General features: G+C 40.3%; 1 protein-coding gene and 1 non-coding gene across 2 annotated transcripts; both read right to left on the bottom strand.

Annotated features, from left to right (window-relative positions):
• On the bottom strand, positions 1-107 carry LOC113736154 (small nucleolar RNA R71). The gene has a single exon (XR_003459644.1). It is a non-coding gene; the product is annotated as a small nucleolar RNA R71 (small nucleolar RNA).
• A 22,412-nt stretch (positions 108-22,519) lies between these two features.
• LOC140038006 (uncharacterized) lies at positions 22,520-22,987 on the bottom strand. The gene has a single exon (XM_072083194.1). It carries the CDS (start codon positions 22,985-22,987, stop codon positions 22,520-22,522), a length of 468 nt encoding a protein of 155 aa, XP_071939295.1.
• Between the last annotated feature and the right edge of the window lie 3,964 nt (positions 22,988-26,951).

The following is a 26,951-nucleotide window of genomic DNA, read 5'->3' as shown; positions in this document are numbered from 1 at the left end:
AGTTTGAGGAAGGAGATCTGCGGCATTAAACAATATCCCGGTGAGTCCTTGTATGAATACTGGGAGAGGTTTAACAAGTTGTGCACTAGATGCCCGCAGCATCAAATTAGTGAACAACTGTTAATCCAATACTTCTATGAAGGGGTCCAATCAACCGATAGGAGTATCATTGATGCTGCGAGTGGGGGAGCACTTGCAAACAAGACACCGAGGGAAGCATGGGAGCTCATCGAAGCCATGGCAGAGAACTCCCAGCAATTTGGCTTACGTGAGAGCAACCCTCCCCGTAGAGTCAACGAGGTAGAGACTTCATCCTTACAGCAGCAACTGTCAGAATTAACGTCAGTTGTTAGGCAATTAGCCATGAGAGACACGCCGCGAGCAAAGGCCTGTGGAATCTGCACAAATATGGGCCACCATACTGACTCATGCCCTATATTGCAAGAGGATGGGGCTGAGCAAGTGAACATGGCTGGAGGCGTGCCCGCGCCTCGTAGGCAATACGATCCGTATTCCAACACGTACAATCCGGGTTGGAGAGATCACCCCAATCTCAGTTATGGTAGTAGGCTACAAAATGCATTCTCCAATCGGCCTCCAGGATTTCAGTAACCTTGGCAACATAAGTCTCAACCCTCGTCCTCAAGTTCAGGGAGTTCTTTGGAAGAAATTGTCAAGAGTTTGACCAACACTATCACTCAACTCGTCACGACCACCACTCAGTTCCAACAGGACACCAAAGCAGGCATGAAGGACATGGAGATTTGAATGAATCAAATGGCAACTGCCATTAACCGCCTGGAGTCCCACGTCTATGGAAAATTGCCATCACAACCCGAGGCAAATTCCAGGAATGTAAGTGCCATGACATTAAGGAGTGGCAAAGAGGTGGATGGACCTAAAGTGGTAAATTCGAAAAGCAAAAGTGAGGAGGAGATAAAAAAGGAGATTGAAGAGGAAGGGCGCATTCGCGAAGAGCCTAAGGTAACATCTATTCCTTCGATCCCTATTAAATCTAATATAGCTCCTTTTCCTTGCAGGTTGGAAAAGACAAAGAGGGCAGAAAAGGAAAAAGAAATCCTGGATGTGTTCCGCAAAGTTCAAGTAAACATCCCCCTATTGGACGCGATCAAGCAGGTACCCAAGTACGCAAAGTTCTTGAAAGACTTGTGCGTTAACAAAAGAAAACTAAGGGGTGATGAAAGAGTGATGGTAGGAGAGAATGTATCAGCTGTACTTCAAAGGAAACTCCCACCCAAATGCGGAGATCCAGGTATGTTTGCTATCCCCTGTAAGATTGGCCATTCTAGTATCAAAAATGCCATGATAGATTTAGGGGCTTCTATTAATGTGATGCCTAAATCAATCTATGATTCCCTAAATTTAGGACCTTTAAAAGAAACGGGGATAATAATTCAATTGGCTGATCGTACATGTGCTTATCCGGATGGGATAGTTGAGGATGTTTTAGTGCAAGTAGATGGATTAATTTTTCCTGCTGATTTTTATGTGCTTTACATGGATGATAGAAGTGCCCCAAATCCATCACCCATTATATTAGGAAGACCATTTTTGAGTACTGCCCAGACTAAAATTGATGTTAGTAAGAGTACTCTCACGATGGAATTTGATGGAGAAATAGTCCACTTTAATATTTTTGATACAATGAAACATCCTGTTAACTCTCATTCTGTGTTTGCTATGTACACCACTAATCCATCTGTGCAAGAATTTTCTAAGTTTGCTTATAGGGGTAATGCTATGTACACCACTAATCCATCTGTGCAAGAATTTTCTAAGTTTGTTTATAGGGGTAAACCCAAGGTTGTTGCGAACAAGTCCTATTGGATGAAAGCAATTCATGAGGTAAAAATGGAGAGAAAATTTAGGAAAAAAGTTGCACTCAATGGCCATGTGGATCCTGGAGGAGGGCCACCAATTACAAGGAAAATTCAATTACATCCAGACTAAAGAGTGGTGCTATGTCTAGCCAAAGACATTAAAGAAAGGCGCTGCTTGGGAGGCAACCCAAGGATTCTTTTGTTTTAGTTTTCTTATATTTTTGAAGTTTTTGTTAAGTGTTAGTGTCATTTAGTGGGTTGTTATTTTGTGACAGGAAGTTGGCAGCTAGACATGCCCACGCTAGGTCATCACACCTAAGGAATGGAGTTTTGGAATTGACGGTCAGACGACTATAACTTCTAAGACGTGCTCACGCCTTCCAACCCTTCCGAAAAAGAAACTTCAGTCTTCTCCTTCCTGTTGGTGTTACGTCCGCCGCCACCACACCACCTTGTACACGCAGCCGTCTCACCTCCTCCGCCTTAGTGTCTCACTTTCTCTCCCCGGTGGTCAGGGAAGTTCCTTTTCTTTTTCCCTAATACTTCATTTGTCTTTTCTACATTGAGGACAATGTAGGTTTTAGGTGTGGGGGGATTAATGGCTTCCATTATTATTATTATTATTAATTTTCTTTCTTTGTTACTAAAAAAAAAAACAAAAAAAAACAAAAACAAAAAAAAACAAAATGGAAAAAAAAATAAAACATTGTAGTTAGGCAGCTTTTTGGCTATTTCTATGCTTGTTAGTATTAGGGCATGTTGCTGTGATGAATGATACAATCAAAGTGAGTGGGTATGTGGTCGAATATACTAGCTGTGCATTTTGTTTCCCTTGGCAGTGTCGTTGAATGTTGAAAATGCTGGAATTGACCCATTCTTGTAACTTTTGGGGGAGCTTTTGAGCCTTATATGAGCACATTATTCTTGTTTGCTCTATTTTTGTTTGATTGAGTGGGTATCACACATGGTATTGGCATTCTAGAACTTGCTAGTTTATACATGTCAAGGCCACATTTTTGTTGAATTGGATGCATTTGAAATGATAAGGGCATTTAGGATTTAACCCTCTTTAGCTATCTAAAAAAATCAAGCCCTCATCTTATCTCCCAATAGTGAACCAATTTGAGCTTTTGTCCTTCGTTTCTGGTTGTTATCCGTGTTTGTTAACCCAAGCCCTCTTTAAACTTTCTTGTTTACCCCTGTGTTGTCAAGGGATGCCTGAATTCCATCATTTGTGCAAAGCAAACAAAATTGGGGTTGCAAGTGCTGTTAGATTAGGAGCTATATGATGCTATCCTTGTATAAAGAAGGAAAAATTGGAAAAAGGCCACTGACCAGAGGACTTTGGCTTACAGGGCGTGCCCACGCCTTACAGGACTTTCTCCTTAAAAAAAAAAAAAAAAAAACTCTGAAGAGACCTCGTGACCAGAGGACTATGGGCTACAAGGCGTGCCCACGCCTTGCGAGCAGTATTCAATCAAAAAAAAAAAAAAGAGAGAAAGAGAAAAAATTGGGGACACTTGTACAAAGGGTACAGCAAATGAAAACTGCCTTGTTTGTGAAACTCCTCCGGTGAAGCACTGTGGTTATTGGTGGGTTTCAGACATTCTCTTGACACTTTACCCCCTATCTATACCTTCTTAACCCGCTTTTCACCTGAGCCCCATTACAACCTTATTAAAATCCCTTTGATTTATGTGTTTGGTTCACTTTTAAGTGGTGGAGATGTGATGAATGTGCAAGCCTATGGTAATGGCATTCCGTGATGTTGATTTGAGCGTTCCTAGTATTCATATATATTCTTTGAATTACAACAGGTCCGGTGTGCTCTACTTTTGGTGATATTGTCAGGGACACTAGATGCTTGTGTTAGTAAAGACTACTGCATGACCTCCGCTCTCTTGGTTGTACTTCTGAGTTTTGAAATGCTTGAGGGCAAGTATTGTCTAGGTGTGGGGGGATTTGATAGAGCAGTTATTGGGCATATTTTGCAGTGTTATTTTGGCCTAATTTTGGCTATTTACGGTGCTAAGTACTGAGGTTTAACTCATATCTCACATTCGTATGAATTATAGGTGATCGGCATTAAAAATGATCTCGCGGGGTAGATTTCAGAAGACTTGTCGTCCCAGGGCGTGACCACGCCTTGGAAGGTGGACGAAACCGAAAGACGGACCGTGGTCCATGTGGACCAGGCGCATGGGATCAAAACTCCAAAAGGGAAATGGCTTTTGTAGAATCAATTGCACCAGACGTTTCCTTCTTTGACTCTTCTTGGACGGCGGCTATATAAAGAAAAGAAAAGCAAGATTGGGACAACAACTTTTTAGCCTTAGCTTTAATTTTTCTTTTTCTACTTTTTGTCAGACGCTTTGTCCTGGCTTTTTCTTTGCTTTGGTTTTCGGCGGCGGCAAGCGGCCAGACATTGGGATATTTTGCGGATTGCATCTGGGCTCTGTACAACGGAGACCCTTTTTACTTTTCGCTTTTGACTCTTCTAAATTCCGTGAGATTCCTCTTGTGATTTTTCAATTCTTCGGCAATCAATTGAATGTATTCAATTAAATTACGCGGGATTGACACGATGAGGAGCGGTAATTTCCTCCTCTACCCAAAGGGTGACGCAAGGGCGCGGTCCATAATATCTGTGAGATCTAATCGAATCTTCATTATTTCTTCCAATTTATTGCTATTCGTGTGTTTCCTGAATTAATTGTTCATGGGTATATTATTAATTGAATATCAACGGCCGGGTATTTGATTTAATTTAATAGCCTACTGCCACGTTAATTAAATAGAATCCGTAATTGTTCATTTAGTTGACACCCCGTGGCAACCACCATAATTGGTTTTATGATGGGGAAATGCAAGATCTAATTTAAATAAACCCTCTTAGCGTGTTTATTGGTTAGGGTTGGGTTCTTCTAGCTTTAATGCAATTGGATAATTAAACTCCTATGGTCGTACCTAGGGTTGTTATCGGGTTAGGGAAGCAGTCAATGGCCGTACCTTGACTGTCGAAAAGGTAAGGAAGAACTGGTTGTCAGAGCTTATTGATAACTATAACCAACCTAGTGATGGATGGGTGAAATATCTTTGCATCGATGAGCATTTATTTGGAACGTGCCTGAGCAGTTAATCCTTTGGGTAGACTTTTATTAATTGCTATTTTTAGTGACTTGTGCTTTGTGAGTTGGTTTTGAATTTAGTTCGCTTTGTTTTTATTTTACTTTTATTTTATTTATTCCTCTCCCATTGAAAATCCCCCAATTTTGCTCTGCTGATTTGGAAAGAAATAATTTCCTACCTGCTCCCTGTGGAATCGACCCTACTTGCCATTGTATGCAAAATTAGTATTTTTATAGACAAACCCGGTATATCGGATCAAACAAACTCTTCGGGAACAGGGTGAATCAAGTAACCCATTGCACACCTAGGGTCCCTGCTCCAGTACTTGGATTTGTTCTATAATTATTTAATTGAAGTGGTAATTAGGACTTTTTAGTAATTATTATTGCACAGGTTCGGCACCTGCCAATATAAATTTGAACATCTAATTCAGTAAATAATAGTTCAAAATGGAAAAATAACATTCGACAATACCATAACATTCAAAAAACTTGAAAATAAATAAAAAGTGCAGTAAATAGTATCAAATAATATTCTACTCTTCAGAAACTTATTTTTATTTTTCTTCTGTTTGAACATTCTCCTCGATTTGTCCGTGCAAATCAGCATTTATTGATTTTCCATTATCACTGCATGATAGCAAAGCAGGATAACTATGTATAAAAAAAATAAACGATTTATCGCATTCAAAGTTGTGTATAACAATACGTTAAGATTATAATTTAAGAAAGTAAAATAGTATATTAAATCTACCTTCTCATGCAAATCTTTTTATAAGGATTCCCTTTCTCTGTAATTTTTGTTGAACCCTCTGATTAATGATTCATATGAAGTGTATTGAAATGTTGTTGATTAGAATCATCTGTTATACTAATTGGGATATGGGAAGAAGATGATTCAGGTTGGTATTGGTTGTCGGTTCCACCAATCTGATAATAATTTATCAAAATTAAAGGCAAAATTAAAGGCAAAAATATTATGTGAGATATAATATGTGAAATATAAGAGAAATTTATTACTAATTCAAGATATATTACTAATCCTATGTGTTCATAAAAAAACAAACAGAAAATAAAAAAAACAAAATTCAAGATATGTTACTAAACTTTTACAATTGAAAATCAACATGCCTTATTAAAAAAAAAATATGTATTGAAAGAAGATGTACCTGATAATCAAGAGGAGTGGAAACCCAAAATCGATGCTTTAATGTGCCAACTGCTTGCACTGAAAATACCTAACCATGAATTTGATGCTTGAAATCAATATATTAGAGGCTATATGTAGTGTAGGCATAAGAAATAAGAATTGATAAAAATATAAAGAGATATTGATAAGAACATTAAAAGTAGGTTTATCTTGATTTGAGTTGTTTAAAGTACATAACTTGGGTAGGAAATAAAAATCCTATAATATTAAGAATTCTTATAGGAAATAAAAGTGCGTTCTCAAGACAGATTTTACCTATTTTGAAAAACCACCTCAACTATATCGAGTCCTTTAAGTGCATGGACTCCTATGGTATGGGTCCATACACTAAATACTCCCTACCGTCTGAGCAAAGATGTATTGTGAATCTTGTAACCTAGCAATGAGTATAACCTATATGTTTTGATTAACAACGAATGGGTTTATAGAAATTTACAAACCCGTACTCAAATAGGAATTTATATTTGACCGTACGGGTCAAATACATGTAGTTAATTGAATTCAATTAACTTTTTCTTTTTCATAAATTTCGTGCTATGCACTATGTCTTGATAACGCACTTAATAATCAAATTTATTAAGAATCCTATTTCCAACATCAGATATTGACTTCTGTTATTAATGGTTCCTTTTGCAATTAGTTACTTTTCTACTTCTTATAATGATAACAATTCTTATTTACTTCGGTTCCCTATGCAGTACACAAATTATTGGCATGAATTTGGAGATATATCTGATAGAGATATTTATGTCTCTTTTATTTATATCGCATTACTTTCCAGTTCCTTTTTTGGGTAGGAAATAAGAATCATATAATATTAAAAATTCTTATAGGAAATAAGAATTGATATATATCTAAACAAAAAAGGAGCAAACCACGTAGGAAAGAGAAAACATGAAGGGGAAAAAAATGAGAATACGACTTTATTATATATATATATGATGTATCTGAAGAAACTAGCGAAACCAAAGACAGCGAGTCCATTTCTACGATGAATTGCGTGCAACCCTTATGTTGGCAAAATGTAAACCCCACCAAAGAGCTAGAGCCTCTACCATAAGTACATTTGCTTCCCCAAACTCCTTGTAAAAGGCAAAGACTAATTTACCCTTATGATCTTGCAGAATTCCACCGCCAAACGCCCCAAAAGAAGAAACACTCGTATCTGTATTCAGCTTAACAACATTGAAAGGTGGTGGTGCCTAGGCGACAACCATCAAATGGCGCTTGCTACCACACGTCCGAGCCAACACGCTCCATGGATGATCCCAATCCCCTCTAAAGTGCATCTCTCGAAGCAGCCTAGATGCTCCCAATTGCTTAATGAACCACTCTACTTGCTCAATCACCTCGGAATCCAAAAATGATACACCTTGAAATCCAGATTGATTCCGGCCTTTCCAAATAAACTAGAGAATGAGTAGAGGAACCACTACTCAAACATGACTCGAAGAGACAGAATTATGTGAGGAGAACCACTCTACTAACATCGATGAAACACCCGTACTCTTCAAGTTCAATAACCCAAACTATCAAGCAAAGAAAGACCACACTGTTATCACCAAGAGGCCCACCACAAACAAATGGTCAATCGATTCGACCTCCTTGTAGCAGCAGTAACATCTATATGCCAACCTGACACCTCTCCCTTGAATTAATGTATCCATAGGAAGCCATCAGTGCACAAGTCACCAGGCAAAGAAGGAGATCTTTAACAGGGTAATCGGATTCCACATAAACTTGTCAACCAATAATAAGCTCCTCTTCTAGCGAATCTCTTCCCAGGTTGATGACATAGAAAATTCCCTGGAGGGAGAGAGCCCACACCATTCGGTCCTCCTAATGCCTCGAAAAAGAATTTTTAGAACATGAGCAACCTGGGACGGAGATAGCCAATGCCGAAGCCGTTGTTCATTCCAACCTTGAGAGCCATAGAACTCCCCCACGAGCATATGGGGAGTTTCCGCACCCCCTATAAACTTAATCAAAGGCTGATCGAAGCACCAAGCACCACACCATCAACCAACCCCTCACCTAAAAACCAACGTATCTGACTCTCCACAATGAGGCGAATTTCCTAGAGGCGTTGATAAGTGTATATTTTACGTATTTTTTAGTGTGTTTTATTAGTTAGTTGTTGGTGTGTTTTAATTAGTTTTATAGCTAATTAACTAAGTTTCTAGTGAAAATATGTATTTTGTGGTTTAAGTGATAAAAATTGCATGTCTATGGATTTTTATGGTAAAAACTTCATGTTTTTATAGTTTAATTATTCAATCATCAAATGGAGTGATTTGAGAAGCTATTTGGATGATTGATGATGGTTTAAAGCGATAAAAAAGAGAATATGAAGTGCAAGAGAAGAAATGCAATCAAGAAAAAAAGGAAGCAAGTTTCACAGTTTTGACACCTTGTGGTATTTCAGCTGTATCTTGAACTACAAGTATTGTATTGAGGTAATTCTTAAATCATTTTGAAACTAAGATATAGATCTACATTTGGTATGAAGGCATCGAAATCCAGTTCAGTCTTTTTCACAGTTAAAAAGTCAAAATACAGAAGTGCAACTCTGTTGTCAAAAGTTGAAACAGAGCCCTGACCAGTTGAGGGTATTTTGGTTATTTTGCACTCCATAGAGCTCCAATTCTTGATGCATTGAAAGCTAACTCAAAGACATACAACTTTCATGTTTTACACAAGAGTTAATTCGGCCTCTATTATCAGGAAAATATAAGTTAAATTTGGACAAAAAAACAGAGCAAGTAAGGAATTCCATACCTCTAGCAGTTTTCTAATATATTTTTATCACTTTTATAGTGTAGATTTAATTTCTTATACTTGTAATAGTCTAAATAATAAAGGAGTTCGAAAAACACTGGTAATTGAAAATCTTCCCTATGGGATCGACCTTTAATACCTTATACTCGTTCACGATTCATATACTTGCAAAAAAATCGCGTGTGGGGTATTTAGAATTTATAAATGCAAAACTTGATTTTCGATGAACTAATTGTATATGTATACCCTGCGCACGTCAAGCGTCTCCACAGAGCGGAAGGTCTATTGACTACCACCATCGAAGGGTGAACTCCTCTAACATATTTTTTATGCATAATCTTGGACCAAACTGACTCATGCTTCCTTAGACACTGCCAGAGTTTACAGGTGAAAACACGCGAAACATAAAAGAAGGATTGGAACCCCAACCCCCTTCCTACTAAGGGTAGCACAACCTGTCCTATGCAGCCCAATGAAGTCGCTATGACTCCCCATTTTGGTCCCATAAGAAAGAATTACAAATTATCCCCAATGATGCTAAAACTACCATAGGAGGATGTACCACCTGTAACAAATACGTTGGGAGAGAGCTCAACATATGTCGGTTGAGGACAATTTTGCCTCACATGCTGAGCAATTTGGAACTCCAATGAAAGAGAAGCTACCAAAACTTAGAAAGAAGACTATCAAACACAATATATCTTAATCACCCATTCATTATCAGAACACCTAAATAAGTCCTTGGAAAAGATTGTTGGCGAAATCGAAGGATCAAAGATACCATAGATAAGTGCTCAGCCGTAACTCGAGGAGAACAAATGAAGGAGCTCTTACTGACATTAATTTTTTATCTTGAATAAGATTGATAACTCTCCAAAAAATCACGAACAGTAATAGAGCAGTTATTTGGCACATTTTGCAGTGTTATTTTGGCCTAATTTTGGCTATTTACTGTGCTAAGTACTGAGGTTTAACTCATATCTCACATTCGTATGTATTATAGGTAATTGGCATTAAAAAGGATCTCGCGGGTAAATTTCCAGAAAACTTTCCGTCTCAGGGCGTGGCCACGCCTTAGAAGGTGGACGAAATCGAAAGCCGGACTGTGGTCCACGTGAACCGCGAGAAGCACAGGATTAAAACTCCAAAGGCTTCAATTAAAAGCAAAGAAAGGGCCAGACGTTTTTGGGCTTCTGCTTAACTTTCTTGGGCGGCGGCTATAAAGAGAGAAAAAAAGCAAGATTCAAGACATCAGCTACTTTTAGGCTTAGTTTTCTTTTCCTACGTTTTGTCAGCGGTTAGAGGCTTTTTCTCTTCTTTCGCTTTCCGTCAGCCGCAAATGGATTTGAGCTTTAAGTTTCCTTTTGTTCTCTTTCGGGAAAAACGTAATTTTCTCTCCTTTAGCTTTTGTCTTGTACGGATTTGACTGCTGGGTTGTAACCCTTGTTTTGAGACAATTCGCGTTGGCTTTTTGCTTTGCGATTGCGGTCCTAGAATGAATGTAAAAGCAGGGTCTTCTTCGTTGTTGCCGCAATTAATTTCCCTTCCCCAATTCTTCGGCGAATAATTGAATGAATTCAATTAAATCACGCGGGATTGACACGATGAGGAGCGGCTAATTTCCTCCTCTACCCAAAGGTTGACACGAAGGCGCGGTCCATAATATCTGTGAGATCTAACCGAAACTTTATTATTTCCTCCAATTAATTGCTATTCGTGCGTTTCCTGAATTAATTGTTCATGGGTATTTTATTAATTGAATATCAACGGCCGGGTATTTGATTTAATTTAATAGCCTACTGCCACGTTAATTAAATAGAATCCGTAATTGTTCATTTAGTTAACACCCCGTGGCAACCACCATAATTGGTTTTATGATGGGAAAACGCAGGATCTAACTTAAATAAACCCTCTTAGCGTGTTTATTGGTTAGGGTTGGGTTCTTCTAGCTTTAATGCAATTGGGTAATTAAATTCCTATGGTCGTACCTAGGGTTGTTATCTGGTTAGGGAAGCAGTCAATGGGCGTACCTTGACTGTCGAAAAGGTAAGGAAGAACTAGTTGTCAGAACTTATTGATAACTATAACCAACCTAGTGATGAATGGGTGAAATATCTTTGCATCGATGATCATTTAATTGGACCGTGCCTGAGCAGTTGATCCTTTGGGTAGAATTTTGTTACTTGCTATTTTTAATGAATTGTGCTTTGTGAGTTAGTTTTGAATTTTGTTTGTTTTATTTTATTTTATTTTTATTTGCTTCCCATTGAAAATTCCCCAATTTCGTTCTACTAATTTGGAAAGAAATAATTTCCTACCTGCTCCCTATGGAATCAATCCTACTTGCCATTGTACGCAAAATTAGTATTTTTATAAACAAATCCGGTATATCGGATCAAGCAAACTTTTCTGGAACAGGGTGAATCAAGTAACCCATTGCACACCTAGAGTCCCTGCTCCAGTACCTGGATTTGTTCTATAATTATTTAATTGAGGTGGTATTTAGGACTTTTTAGTAATTATTATTGCACAGGTTCGGCACCTGTCAATTTTTGGCGCCGTTGCCGGGGAGCTGGTGTTCGGATTATTTGTTTCTTTTCAAATTCAGTTTTTGTCTTATTTTTATTTTATTCTCTTCTTGGTATTTTTGCTAGTTTATGCCCCATTCTTCTCGCACAGGTGAATTAATATACGACCCTGAGGTTGAGAAGGCAGCGCGTAGGAGGAGGCAAGAGACCAAGAGACAAAAAGAAGGGCACTTATTTGCTGCAAACGAGTCAGCGGAAGACGAAGTGAGCATGGCCAACACCCAAACATTGAGGAAGCTGGCTGCCTCGGAGCTGACTCACCAGCCCTTATGCATCACATTCCCCGCCTTGGCTGAGAATACTGTTTTCGAACTAAAGTCGGGCTTGATTCAACTCTTACCTTCTTTCCATGGTTTCTCTGGTGAAGAACCCCACAAGCACGTCAAGGAGTTCGAGGTGGTTTGCTCTAGTATGAAATCTCCTGGGGTCACTGAAGAGCAAATTAGACTGAAAGCCTTTTCGTTCTCTCTCAAAGACGCAGCTAAAGATTGGCTGTACTACCTACCAGCAGGTAGTATTACCATATTGGCGCAGTTGAAAAAGAAATTCTTGGAAAAATTCTTCCCTGCATCCCGGGCTGCGAGTTTGAGGAAGGAGATCTGCGGCATTAAACAATATCCCGGCGAGTCCTTGTATGAATACTGGAAAAGGTTTAACAAGTTGTGCATTAGATACCCGCAGCATCAAATTAGTGAACAACCGGTTAATCCAATACTTCTATGAAGGGCTCCAATCAACAGATAGGAGTATCATTGATGCTGCGAGTGGGGGAGCACTTGCAAACAAGACACCGAGGGAAGCGTGGGAGCTCATCGAAGCCATGGCAGAGAACTCCCAGCAATTTGGCTTACGTGAGAACAACTCCCCCCGTAGAGTCAACGAGGTAGAGACTTCATCCATACAGCAGCAACTGTCAGAATTGACGTCTGTTGTTAGGGAATTAGCCATGAGAGACACGCCGCGAGCAAAGGTGTGTGGAATCTGTACTAGCATGGACCACTGCACGGACACGTACCCCATTTTGCAAGAGGACGGGGCGGAACAGGTAAACATGGCTGGAGGCGTGCCCGCCCCCTGCAGGCAATACGACCCGTACTCCAATACGTACAATCCGGGTTGGAGGGACCATCCCAATCTCAATTATGGGAACAGGCAACAAAATTCATTTCCAAATCGTCCACCAGGATTTCAGCAACCATGGCAACCGAAACCGCAACCCTCATCCTCCAACACAGGGAGTTCCTTGGAGGATATTATCAAGAGTCTAGCCACGACTACCGCCCAACTCCAGCAGGGGACCAGGTCATTGACCACAAATATGGCTCAACTCCAGCAAGAAACTAGAGTTTTAACCATGAGCACCAATCAGTTCCAGCAGGACACAGAATCAGGCATGAAGGATATGGAGGCTCGAATAAGCCAGATGGCAACTGCCATCAATCGCTTGGAGTCCCACGCTTATGGAAAGTTACCTTCACAACCCGAAGTAAATCCCAGGAATGTAAGTGCCATGACCCTGAGGAGTGGCAAGACACTGGAAGGGCCTAAAGAGGGAAATTCAAAAAGCAAGAGTGAGAAGGAGATAGAAAAGGAAATTGAGGAGGAAGGACGTATTCGTGAGGATCCTAAGGTAATCCCCACCTCTCCACCCACTACTAACTCTAACTTACCCCCTTTCCCTTGCAGGTTGGGGAAGACAAAAAAGGTAGAGAAGGAAAAAGAGCTGTTAGATGTGTTCCGAAAAGTGGAGAATAACATCCATTTACTGGATGCAATCAAGCAGATACCGAAATATACTAAATTTTTCAAGGATCTATGTACCCATAAGAGGAAATTGAGAGGGGACGAAAGAATAGCGGTGGGAGAGAATGTGTCAGCAATGCTCCAAAGAAAGCTTCCACCCAAGTGCGGAGATCCAGGTATGTTCACGATCCCCTGTAAGATAGGAAATACACCGATCAGGAAAGCAATGTTAGATTTAGGGGCATCAATCAATGTGATGCCAAAGACCATTTTTGCTTCCCTAAATCTTGGGCCACTTAAAGAAACAGCCATCATAATCCAACTAGCTGATGGCACAAATGCATATCCAGAGGGGCTAGTTGAGGATGTCTTGGTTCAGGTAAACGAATTGGTCTTTCCTGCAGATTTTTATATCTTGGACATGGGAGATGAAAAATCATTAAACCCGTCACCTATCTTGTTAGGTAGACCATTTCTTAGCACTATCAGGACCAAAATAGATGTGAATGAGGGTACTTTGTCAATGGAATTTGATGATGAAACTGTGAATTTCAATATTTTTGAGGCGATGAAATATCCAGAAGAATCTAACTCGGTCTTTGCTTTGAGCGTTATTGAGCCTTTTGTGCAGGAAATTTTCGAATTAGATGACAAAGACGCTTTGGAAATGGCTCTAATCAAGCATCTGGAGTTGGGTGTAACTCCTGATGTGGACCTAAGGGGAGATTTGCTCCATGCCGTTGAAGCCTTACACTCACTTCCACCCGTATCCCCAAGGTATGAACTTACTTCTCTTTTTGTGCCAGAGGCTCAGACAAAGTTGCTCCCTTCAGTTGTGCAGGCACCGGAGTTAGAACTAAAGCCTCTCCCGAAGCATTTAAAGTACGCATTCCTAGGAGACCGGGAGACACTTCCGATGATCATCTCTGCACACCTATCTCCAAGTCAAGAGGACAAACTGGTGCGAATCCTTAGGGAGCATAAGGAGGCAATTGGGTGGAGCATAGCCGATATTAAAGGAATTAGCCCGTCCTTGTGTATGCACCGGATAAAACTCGAGGATGATGGAAAATCGGTGAGGCAAGCACAGCGAAGATTGAACCCTCTGATGATGGAAATTGTGAAAAAGAAGATACTCAAACTTCTGGAGGTAGGGATCATTTTCGCTATTTCGGATAGTCCGTGGGTGAGTCTTGTCCAAGTGGTCCCGAAGAAGGCGGGAGTGACCGTGGAGGAAACCAGGAGGGTGATATGGTCCCGGTCAGGAAAGCTACTGGCTGGCGTCAGTGCATCGACTACCGGAGGCTAAACTCCGTGACTAAAAAGGACCACTTCTCCCTCCCTTTTATTGATCAGATGGTAGAATGATTGGTAGGTCGTGTTTACTATTGTTTCTTGGATAGCTTTTCAGGCTACTTTCAGATCGCGATCGCGCCAGAAGACCAGGAAAAGACCACCTTCACATGCCCATTTGACACGTTTGCCTACCGTCCGATGCCTTTCGGCCTCTGCAATGCTCCAGCGACCTTTCAACGGTGTATGGTAAGTATTTTCTCTGAGTATGTGGAAAAAATAATCGAGGTGTTCATGGATGATTTTAGTGTATATGGGGACAGTTTTGATGAATGCCTTGAGAATCTGGCTTTAATTCTGAAAAGATGTATAGAGACGAATTTGGTATTTAATTGGGAGAAATGTCACTTTATGGTAGAACATGGCATTGTCTTAGGGCACGTCGTATCGGCTAAGGGCATAGAGGTAGATAAAGCTAAAATAGACCTTATTTCTGCTCTACCTTACCCCGTGTGTGTACGGAAAGTGCGTTCGTTTTTGGGTCATGCAGGCTTTTACAGGAGATTTATCAAAAACTTTTCAAAGACAGGAGCACCCCTATTCAAGTTATTGCAGAAGGACGTGCCATTTGATTTCACAAATGAATGCAAGGTGGCTTTTGATAAACTGAAGAAATCATTGACATCGCCGCCTGTCATTCAACCCCCAGATTGGAGCCTTCCGTTTGAAATCATGTGCGACGCGAGCGACTATGCCGTGGGGGCCGTGTTGGGACAAAGAATTGGAAGAGCGCCACACGCGATCTATTACGCGTCGAGAGCCTTAAGTGGAGTCCAACTTAATTATTCCACGACGGAGAAAGAATTACTAGCTGTTGTTTTTGCACTAGAAAAATTTAGGTCATATTTATTGGGTGCAAAAGTAATAGTTTTCTCTGATCATGTGGCCTTGAGGTACTTGCTGGCGAAGAAGGATGCTAAACCAAGGCTGATCAGGTGGATTTTGCTCCTGCAGGAGTTCGACCTAGAAATCAAGGATAAGAGTGGAGCTGAGAATTTGGTGGCTGATCATTTGAGCCGGTTGCTCACAAATCAAGAGGATCTACCCTTGAGGGAATCATTTCCTGAGGAGCAATTATTGGCCATTGATTCGTCAATACCTTGGTACGCTGACATTGTCAATTTTTTGGTAACAAATCAATTACCCGCAGGGTGGTCAAAAGCTAAAAGAAATAAGTTAAAGAGTGATGCCAAACATTACCTTTGGGATGACCCTTACCTGTGGAGGCAATGTTCGGACCAAGTGATAAGAAGGTGTGTAAGTGCAGGTGAGTTTCACTCTATTTTGACTTTTTGTCATTCATTTTGCATGTGGAGGGCATTTTGGGCCAAAGCGGACGGCTCGTAAAGTGCTAGAAAGTGGTTTTTATTGGCCTACTCTGTTTAGAGATGCATATTTGTTTTGCAAATTTTATGATAAGTGTCAAAGGGTGGGAATATCTCTCGAAGAGACCAAATGAGTCAAACCCCCATATTATTTGTTGAGATTTTTGATGTCTGGGGTATAGATTTCATGGGTCCCTTCCCCTCGTCTTTTGGTTTCTTGTACATTATACTTGCTGTTGACTATGTTTCCAAATGGGTGGAGGCAAAAGCCACTCGAACTAATGATTCTAGAGTGGTTGCAGATTTTATAAGATCTAACATTTTCGTCCGTTTTGGAATGCCAAGAGCCATAGTGAGTGACAAGGGCACCCATTTCTGTAATAAGACGATCACTGCTTTGTTTCGTAAGTATGGTGTGCTCCACAAAGTGTCCACTCCCTACCATCCCCAAATGAATGGTCAAGCCGAAGTATCGAATAGGGAGGTTAAGTCGATCCTGGAGAAGATGGTGAGGCCTGATAGAAAGGATTGGAGTGTGAAATTGGAAGATACTCTCTGGGCCTACCGCACTGCATATAAGACACCGATTGGAATGTCCCCATACAGGTTAGTTTTTGGGAAGCCTTGCCACCTTCCGGTGGAATTTGAACACAGAGCATACTGGGCACTTAAGTGGTGTAATATGGACCTTATGGAGACTGGAGGAAATAGAAAGCTCCAATTACAAGAGTTGGAGGAGCTAAGGAATGAAGCCTATGAGAACGCTGCAATATATAAGGAGAAGAGCAAAATTTTTCACGACCAACAGGTTTCAAGGAAGTCATTTGTCGTAGGGCAAAAAGTCCTACTTTATCACTCGAGACTTAGGCTTTTTCCTGGTAAGTTGCGTTCCCGTTGGATTGGTCCATTTATTGTTACTAATATTTCTCATTATGGTGCAGTGGAAATCCAGAATCTTAAGACGGAGAAAAGGTCATCGTTTGAAACCCTATTATGAAGGGTTTAATAGTGAGCAAATGGAGGCTCTATTCCTTGATAATCCAAGTGGTGAGGTCTAAACAGTTGAAGGTCATGTCTAGCCAAAGACGTTAAAGAAAGGCGCTGCTTGGGAGGCAACCCAAGGATTACAATATTAGTTGTGATTATTTTTCCTTACTCTGCGATTTTTCAGTTTTATCTTAATGTTTTGACTGTTTTTGTGGTGTTGGACAGAAGAGCAGAGGTTCCAAGCCGTGCCCACGTCCTGAAAGGAGCGCGCCAGGTGCCCTGAGCGAATTGGAGACTAGCAGTTCTAAGGCATGCCCACGCCTTGACGGAAATTCGTTTAGACATCATTAGGATGCGCTGGTCAGAGAACTAGGCCCTTCAAGGCGTGCCCACGCCTTCCAACCTTTCCGATAGCGAAAAAAAAAAATTCTTTTTCCACTTTTCCCTTCTTCTTTGACTGGTCTTAGCCTCTTTCCTCCCAATTTCTTTCGGCTACGCTGCAACGATTTCTCCTCTTTGTTTTGGTCAAGCCCGCCGCCGCCTTCCATCGCTGTCCACCTGAGCGCCACCGCACGCCACCAGATCCGCAGCCCAGCAGCGCGCGCAGGCTTTCTTAGCTGCGCACGCCCATAACGCGCACGCCCGCGCCTCTGCGCCTTTGCGCCTCAGCAGCATCAGCGGACAGCTTCCTCCAGCGCCAGCCCACCGCGCGCTTCACAGCGCCGTGCTAGTCGCCTTCACCAAATCAGCGCAGCCTGCTGCCGCCGCCGCCCTCCGTTGCTGTCCGCCGCCGCTCGACTCCACCTCGCGCGACCAGCACCGCGAACCAGCGCGCGCGACCAGCGCGCCTGGCTAGACCCACCCAGCGCGCGACCTTACCGCGTACAACCACAGGATCTGGGCGCAGCCAGCGCGCGACCGCCCCTGCGCAGACCAGCACCTGCGCCCTCCAACACACCCGCGTGCGGAACAACCCAGCAGCGCCCAAGACCGCGCGCGACTTGATCCACCAGCCTCGTGCTTCCGCGCGCGTCTCACCCGATTGCCGTGTTATCTCCACGGTCTTGTGCTTTTGGGTAACTCTATTCTACTACAATTTTTGCCGCTGGATTTTGAATTGGTGACTTCGGTTGGGAATTTTAATTGCTGAATTTTTGCCTCCTGTCTGGTTGACATACTTGTTGGTTTTGGGTGGGGGACCATTGGGTTGTTATCTGAAAGTGAGAGCCGTCAGTTCTGTTCTTCATTCATTATCTATTTTGGAACGTCTGTGGGCTCTGGTGAATCTGTTAGTTGGCATTTGTGGTCCGTGTCTCACTAATTGTTGGCTATTATCGACTATCATTGCAATTTGTGCGGTGTTGGATCTGTTTTCTTGATTGTTGTCGGCTACTTGACAGCAGTGGGGCATTGGTTGGTGTTTGTTGTCTGGTTGTTATTTGGTGGGGTAATTGTGTGCCCAGTTGCTGTTAAGCTGCGGAATATTCGGTAATTTTGTTGACTGTGGTCCCCTAGCTGTTTCTTGGTGGTTGGTTGGTTGTCTCTGAGCTGATTTACTTTGTCTGTGGACCCTAAATGCCTCCTAAGAAGGCAACTACTGCTGGGCCATCTGGCTCCCAACCTCGGAAAAGACGAGCCCCGGTTCAACCCATCATTCGGTCCCGTCTGGGCTTGAATAAGAGCACCATGTCTCCTGGGGAGTGGGGGGAATCGATCACTAATCTTACAGAGGCCCAACAAGACCGGTTTAACACCTTGGTGAATCGGCCTTTTGCCCCTTGCAAGTGCTTTCATGCCCCTACCCTAGACCATCTGCGAATTGCACAAGAGGTTGAACAGTTGTTCTCAGCAATAGGCCACATTTTTGTTGAATTGGATGCATTTGAAATGATAAGGGCATTTAGGATTTAACCCTCTTCAGCTATCTAAAAAATCAAGCCCTCATCTTATCTCCCAATAATGAACTAATTTGAGCTTTTGTCCTTCGTTTCTGGTTGTTATCCGTGTGTGTTAACCCAAGACCTCTTTAAGCTTTCTTGTTTACCCCTGTGTTGTCAAGAGATGCTTGAATTTCATCATTTGTGCAAAGCAAACAAATTTGGGGTTGCAAGTGGTTTTAGATGAGGTGCAATATGATGTTATCCTTGTATAAAGGGAGAGAAATTGGAAAAAGACCTCGTGACCAGAGGACTTTGGATCACGAGGCGTGCCCACGCTTTACAGGACTTTCCCCTTAAAAAAAAAAAAAACCTGAAGAGACCTCGTGACCAGAGAACTATGGGCTGCAAGGCGTGCCCACGCCTTGCGAGCAGTTCCCAAAAAAAAAAAATATTTTGTTTTGGGCACTTGTACAGGGTGTACAGCAAATGGAAACTGCCCTGCTTGTGAAATTTCCCCGGTAAAGCACTGTGGTTATGGGTGGGTTTCAGACATTCTCTTGACACTTTACCCCCTATCTATACCTTCTTAACCCGCCTCTCATCTGAGCCCCATTACAACCCTATTAAAGTCCCTTTGATTTATGTGTTTAGTTCACTTTTAAGTGGTGGAGATGTGATAAATGTGCAAACCTATGGTAATGGCATTCCGTGATATTGAATTGAGTGCTCCTAATATTCATATATATTCTTTGAATTACAACATGTCCGGTGTGTTCTACCCTTGGTGATATTGTCAGGGACCCTAGATGCTTGTGTTAGTATAGACTACTGCATGACCTCTGCTCTCTTGGTTGTACTTCTGAGCTTTGAAATGCTTGAGAGCAAGCATTGTCTAGGTGTGGGGGGAATTGATAGAGCAGTTATTTGGCACATTTTGCAGTGTTATTTTGGCCTAATTTCGGCTATTTACTGTGCTAAGTACTGAGGTTTAACTCATATCTCACATTCGTATGTATTATAGGTGATCGGCATTAAAAAGGATCTCGCGGGTAAATTTCCAGAAGACTTTCCGTCTCAGAGCGTGGCCACGCCTTAGAAGGTGGACGAAACCGAAAGCCGGACTACGGTCCACGTGAACTGCGAGAAGCACAGGATTAAAACTCCAAAGGCTTCAATTAAAAGCAAAGAAAGGGCCAGACGTTTTTGGGCTTCTGCTTGACTTTCTTGGGCGGCGGCTATAAAGAGAGAAAAAAAGCAAGATTCAAGACATCAGCTACTTTTAGGCTTAGTTTTCTTTTCCTACGTTTTGTCAGCGGTCAGATGCTTTTTCTCTTCTTTCGCTTTCCGTCAGCCGCAATTGGATTTGAGCTTTAAGTTTCCTTTTGTTCTCTTTCGGGAAAAACGTAATTTTCTCTCCTTTAGCTTTTGTCTTGTACGGATTTGACTGCTGGGTTGTAACCCTTGTTTTGAGACAATTCGCGTTGGCTTTTTGCTTTGCGATTGCGGTCCTAGAACGAATGTAAAAGCAGGGTTTTCTTCGTTGTTGCCGCAATTAATTTCCTTTCCCCAATTCTTCGGCGAATAATTGAATGAATTCAATTAAATCACGCGGGATTGACACGATGAGGAGCGGCTAATTTCCTCCTCTACCCAAAGGTTGACACGAAGGCGCGGTCCATAATATCTGTGAGATCTAACCGAAACTTCATTATTCCCTCCAATTAATTGCTATTCGTGCGTTTCCTGAATTAATTGTTCATGGGTATTTTATTAATTGAATATCAACGGCCGGGTATTTGATTTAATTTAATAGCCTACTGCCACGTTAATTAAATAGAATCCGTAATTGTTCATTTAGTTAACACCCCGTGGCAACCACCATAATTGGTTTTATGATGGGGAAACGCAGGATCTAACTTAAATAAACCCTCTTAGCGTGTTTATTGGTTAGGGTTGGGTTCTTCTAGCTTTAATGCAATTGGGTAATTAAATTCCTATGGTCGTACCTAAGGTTGTTATCTGGTTAGGGAAACAGTCAATGGTCGTACCTTGACTGTCGAAAAGGTAAGGAAGAACTGGTTGTCAGAGTTTATTGATAACTATAACCAACCTAGTGATGAATAGGTGAAATATCTTTGCATCGATGATCATTTAATTGGACCGTGCCTGAGCAGTTGATCCTTTGGGTAGAATTTTGTTATTTGCTATTTTTAGTGAATTGTGCTTTGTGAGTTAGTTTTGAATTTTGTTTGTTTTATTTTATTTTATTTTTATTTGCTTCCCATTGAAAATCCCCCAATTTCGTTCTACTAATTTGGAAAGAAATAATTTCCTACCTGCTCCCTGTGGAATCGACCCTACTTGCCATTGTACGCAAAATTAGTATTTTTATAGACAAATCTGGTATATCGGATCAAGCAAACTCTTCGGGAATAGGGTGAATCAAGTAACCCATTGCACACCTAGGGTCCCTGCTCCAGTATTTGGATTTGTTCTATAATTATTTAATTGAGGTGGTATTCAGGACTTTTTAGTAATTATTATTGCACAGGTTCGGCACCTGTCAAACAACCATTAAACAACCCTTAGAACACCTAATAAAGATAATAGTGTCATCAGTAAAAGCTAGATATGGAACCTTATCTCCAGTCGAACCATAGAACCACTGCTCATTCTCCAAGAGCAATTGGTGAAGCCCTCATCCTAAAAACTCTGCTACAAATAAAAAAAAAAGTTGGGGATAAAGGATTCCCCTGCTCTTCAAAACTGAACTTCTGCAGCATGGTGTTAAGAAAAGACCATTCTACCCGATCTTAGGCCTTCTCCATGTCAAGTTTAAAAATAACATTCGGAGTGCTAAGTCACCTATCCACATCCAAAACCAACTCTTGAGCCAACAACACGTTATCCATAATACTCCTACCCAATACAAAGCCCATTTGCCATAGAGAAATAAGAGTAGGGAGCAACTTGCCAACTCGATTTGCTAGAATTCTGGAGATGATTTTAGTGGACATATTACATATACTAATTGGGCGAAAGTTCTTCTACTAATGGCTCCATCAATTTTCTGGATGAGAACTAGAAGAGAACCGGGCCAATACTTGGGCTGGCCCATTCCCCTATAAAAGTCTTGGATTGCCCGTAACAAATCTTCTTGGATGATTGATAAAACCCAACTCCAAATCCATCACGTCCAGGAGCGCTATTAATGTCCGTTGAAAATACAACCACTTTTAACTTCGTCATTGAAGGAAGTGCAAGTAGCATGGCATTATTAGCATCTGTCATTTTGGAGTCTTCAAAATTAAAATGACGGGCAATAGGCCGACTTTTTGATTCAAATAGTCGGGAGTAAAAGGATATTGCTGACACCTGAATGAGCTCTAAAGAGTTTGCCCACGAGACATCCTTCTTTTTCGTTTGCTCTTGACTACCCCATGAATGAATGCTGTGTTAGCATCCCTCTCCTTCAGCTATTTGACATTTGACTTTTGACGCCAACATGCGCATTCAAATGCTAGCTTGCACGAGAATACTACCCAAGCCTCATTCAAACTCAACCTTGAAAGATCGTCTTTATTGGTATCAAACTCTGCTTCCCTTAATTTATAAATCTCCTCGGCATCCTTCACCCTAGAGAAAATATTTCCAAAGATCTCATGCTTCTAAGAACTTAACCGCCTTCAAACCAGCTTAAGCTTTTGAGCGAAGCCAACCATGCCTACTCCAGAGATTGCTTTCTTCCATTCATCCACCACAACTCCCATGAACTGGTGATGACTACTCCAGACATTGAGAAAGCGAAAAGAAGAACTTCTTACTCTATTATCCTTGCACATAATTAACAGAGGAGAGTGGTCCGAGCATTCACAAGCCAAGTGTATAACCTTCATGATCGGACAACAATCCATCCACCGAGCATTGACTAGTGCCCGATCCAGTTGCTGCCACATGGAACCATTTGCCCAAGTAAAAGGTTTCCTTTCAAACTCCACTGACGATAACCCACAGTTGAACATGGCCATATTGAACTCTTCGACATTTCTTATATTCACCGTAGAACCGCTAACTTGTTGCTCCGTGAAAGAGACAACATTAAAGTCACCAACCGCCATCCAAGGACTAACCATATCAGTTCGTAGAAACTCCATAGCCTTCTAGAGAGATCTCCTACCAACCCTAGTGCACTTCACATACACCCCTGACATCTCAAACTAGAGCTAAATGTGGCAATGGTGTGAACCAGTTGCTTGGTGTGTTTTGTAAATTCAATGCCAACCTCATCCTCCCAAAGAAACCAAATTTTTCCTTGAACAAAAGCTGTTGCCTTATCAAAATGAAGAAAACGCTTGACATCCACCAACTGATTAACATCTAACATTGGTTCCAAAAGAACCACTAAGTGAATCGAATTATCACAAACTATCTTCCTCAAATAGCGAAGGAAGTCCATGCGAGAAGTCCCCGTATATTCCAAACTAGTAATTTAATTGAATTTAACATAAGAACGTAAAACATAAGAGGCTTGAGAAGATTCGTGAACCTACACTTTAGACTTTGGAGGACTTCTGCATCTTCTTTTACCCTTAGCTGGCCGCACAGTTGCAAGGTTTTTCAACAGTGCAATATCCTTTTCATCTAATCTTGACGAGAAAGGACATTTCTCCTCTAATGATTTCGATGCCTGCAATTTTCGATGCAACTCTCCTTGAAAAACCTTGAGCTGCTACAAAGTACTAGACTGTCGAGAGAGGTTTGTAGGTGATAGAGCACATTGCAACACCTGGGGTGGTATTGGATCAACCTTGTCCGATAGCTTCTGCAATGGAGCAAAAGTATTATTCAACTCCAACCCCACCTCGTCATCAAAATTTACATCAGTGAGAAAGCCCTCCAGCAGAGAGGCATGCTCATTTGCTAGTGCCATGGTGTTCGGCTCAAGCGCACCAGCGGCATCTGCATTCTGATCAAGAGAGCCCTCACGAAGCTCGTCACCTCTACCCATCGACATCAAATTATCTTCCGACTCATAACTAGCTTGCATCGAACCTCCAACTTTCTGCCCACACATATCCTGAGCTTCAGGTACAATCAAACTTGACACCAACTGTTGACTAACGACTGCCACAGCCTGGTGTTGTGTATTTCCAGATCAACACATTCTTTCTCTTTTTCAGTGTTTTCAAATTTGGAAAGCTCCACTTTATGGCTAACGACCGCCACTTCCTGCACTTGATGGACTGCCAGATCATCACATGTTTTTTCCTTTCCCTTATCCCCAACTTTGTATATGTAGATTTGACGTAATTTCGATCCTTCTTGTTGTCTTTTATGCTGAGATTTCAGTTTAGGTTTTAGGGACAGGTTCTTCCTAAAACATTTATCCTCATGATGGCCAACGGGGGCACAAAATTGGTAGTAGGAGGGCGAATTTTCAAACTCCACCCTTTGCCAGAAACCAAAATCATCATCACCTATCCATACCCTTTTCACCAGCTCTTTTGAAACAACCTCCGGAAGAGCACGTGCAATTGATGGATAACACAAATCACGTGCTACTGAGTCCACCCAAAGTAACCGTCCCAACGTTGCAGCAAGCTTGGCAATCAGATTCTTGGCAAAGAATGGAATTGGAAGGTCAGGAAAAGACGTCCAAACTGGAACTACCGAAAGCTTCTAATTAGCCCTAAAATCAAGTGACCACTTTGACACAACCATTGGTGTATTATGAATGAACCACGTCTACCATGAAAAAAATTCTTGTTTAATCGTCTTGAAGCATCGGTCTGATCAAAATGTGATTAGGGTCAAGAAGACCGACAATGCACTTGCCTTTGAGCCCTAAGGAAACAAAAAACTTTCTAATGACCTCCATTGGTGGCTTGTTGAATGAGAAGTGCCTGACTAACATGTTTTGGAATGGTTCGACCAGAGACACTAATTCTTGTCGGGATAGATGCCGTGCCGACTCCCCTCGATACGTTGAAACCACACCAATACCCAAGGGAGTATCTGCCAATGCCGTTCCAGTAGTAACCACCGCTGCAAAACTCCTCCCTGCGAGAGGAGGATCTCCACTGCCAAAAAGGTCCGATGGTCGTGCAGTCACCATTTACAAAGAAACCCTAATTCTCCCTTTCTCTTTTCTTTAGTGTTTTTTCTAATTCTCCTCACAAAGATAATTCTCCCTATCTCTTTTCCATGATCAACTTTGTAATGCTTAATGTCACAAATTGAGATTAGTGTTATCATTAACATTATCATTACTATATAAAAAGTTCCACGAGTCTTGGTACTTTGGACTGTAAGTGTACTCAGATAGCCACTAAACTTTTTGAATGGTTAAGATTTAGCCACCGAATTATTAATAGTATATTTTTACCCACTAAACTATTAAATGTGTGAATTTTGAACCATTTCATTTGATTCCACCGTTAACTCTGTCAAATTTAAGGGCACGATTCATGTGACATACTATCAATAGTTAGATTTGACAAAGTTAATGATAAAATCAGATGAAATGACCCAATATTTATACTTTCAATAATGTAGTGGGTAAAGGCATACTATTAATAGTTAAATGGTCAAACTTCGACTATTTCAAAAGTTTAATGGCTATTGGGTAATTTGCTCTTATTATTATTACTATATAAAAAATACCATGAATTTTGCTACTTTGAAGTGTAAGTGAAAGCATTATTGTGATGTTAACTTTTATTATTTCAATTATACCCTTATTAATTGATGATTGAGATTTCATATTATTCTCTTTTCAGTTTTTAATTTATTATAATGATTAAAATTCATTATATCATATATATATTAATTTAAAAGAAAATGATGGTTGATGACTAGACAAAATATTAAGAATTAGAGACTAAGTAGGATCTTGTCTTTGTTTTTATTTGTCCAAAATATCCTTCTCCCTAATATTTAGATTTATTGCATTTCAATAATAACAATAATTGTAGTAGTTAGGAAGAAAACTATAATCTTAATTAAATTTGAATTATGAAGACAATAAAAAATATAATACTCCAAACCAATGTGTCTCTGTGCGTTCTATTTTTAATTTTTTTTATTTTCATTAAAAATTCTTGATTAGTCACTACCTATTTAAAATTTTAAATCTTCCAAAAATATTAGTATTGATACCAGAACCAGGTGTTATTAGAATAATAGAATGTTTATCATTTGTGCTTTATGTTAGATTTTGTCCAAAAAATTAAAAATTAAAAGGAAACATAAAAAGAAAAAGCTCAATTATCTCTACCAATGAAATTTCAATTCTCAAAAAATGAATAGTTAGACAGAAAAAATTTATATGTGGTGGATCATTCATACTCCATTATTAATAGAAACAGTACACACAAAATAAAACAAAGAGTTCGACATCAAAAAATATTTCATTTTTCAAAAAACATGCATATAATTGCATATTGAGGAATTTCATCAAGCAATTGACAAATTCAAATACAGTAACTTGAAAAAAAAATAATGGTAGAGCATGAAATAGATATTTATGCACAAAGTTTATTTATTTATTTTATTTTACTTTTACCCTTCCACCCCTTTTTCACATCCTTTCCATCCCTTATTGTAAAGCACATGATTTGAATCCTAAATTTGACATCGAAGAAAACTTTAAGAATTCTACTTTGACCATTGGGCCAACCCAATAGTTAACAAACAATTAACCTTTACTTAGCTTGTAAATTCAGATCTTCTAAGTACAAAAGAAAAATAAAAAATTGTTCATATATCTAATTAAAACTTAAAAATTTAAAAATTTTAGTGGTATTATCATAATTTGTTTGCCTTTAAAAAAAAGAAAAAACAAATAGAAGTAATTAGAAGTATCGATATTGTACATACCGTTCAAAATATTGATGCTTTTGTCAAATTATTTCATATTTGGTCAAATCTTTATTTTTTAAAATGTTACATTTTCATCTTTTTTTAATTAATTGTCTTCAAAACTGATATTAGAAATTGAAAGAGACTATTTTTTTTTTTTGGAAATATGTTTTTATTTATTCATGGGAAGAAAAAAAGAAAAAAAAAAGAAAAAAAAAATATTCCTCTTACATATTTGTGATTTTTCGAAGTGAAGGC

Source organism: Coffea arabica, chromosome 3c (assembly GCF_036785885.1).
Source record: "Coffea arabica cultivar ET-39 chromosome 3c, Coffea Arabica ET-39 HiFi, whole genome shotgun sequence".
Lineage (NCBI taxonomy): Eukaryota > Viridiplantae > Streptophyta > Magnoliopsida > Gentianales > Rubiaceae > Coffea > Coffea arabica.
Note: the sequence above shows the minus strand (reverse complement) of the source record. Positions and strands in the feature narration are given on the sequence as shown.

Coding starts and splice junctions, on each gene's coding strand:
- LOC140038006 (XM_072083194.1), bottom strand. CDS start 22,987: ATGGAGTTTCTACGAACTGATATGGTTAGTCCTTGGATGGCGGTTGGT.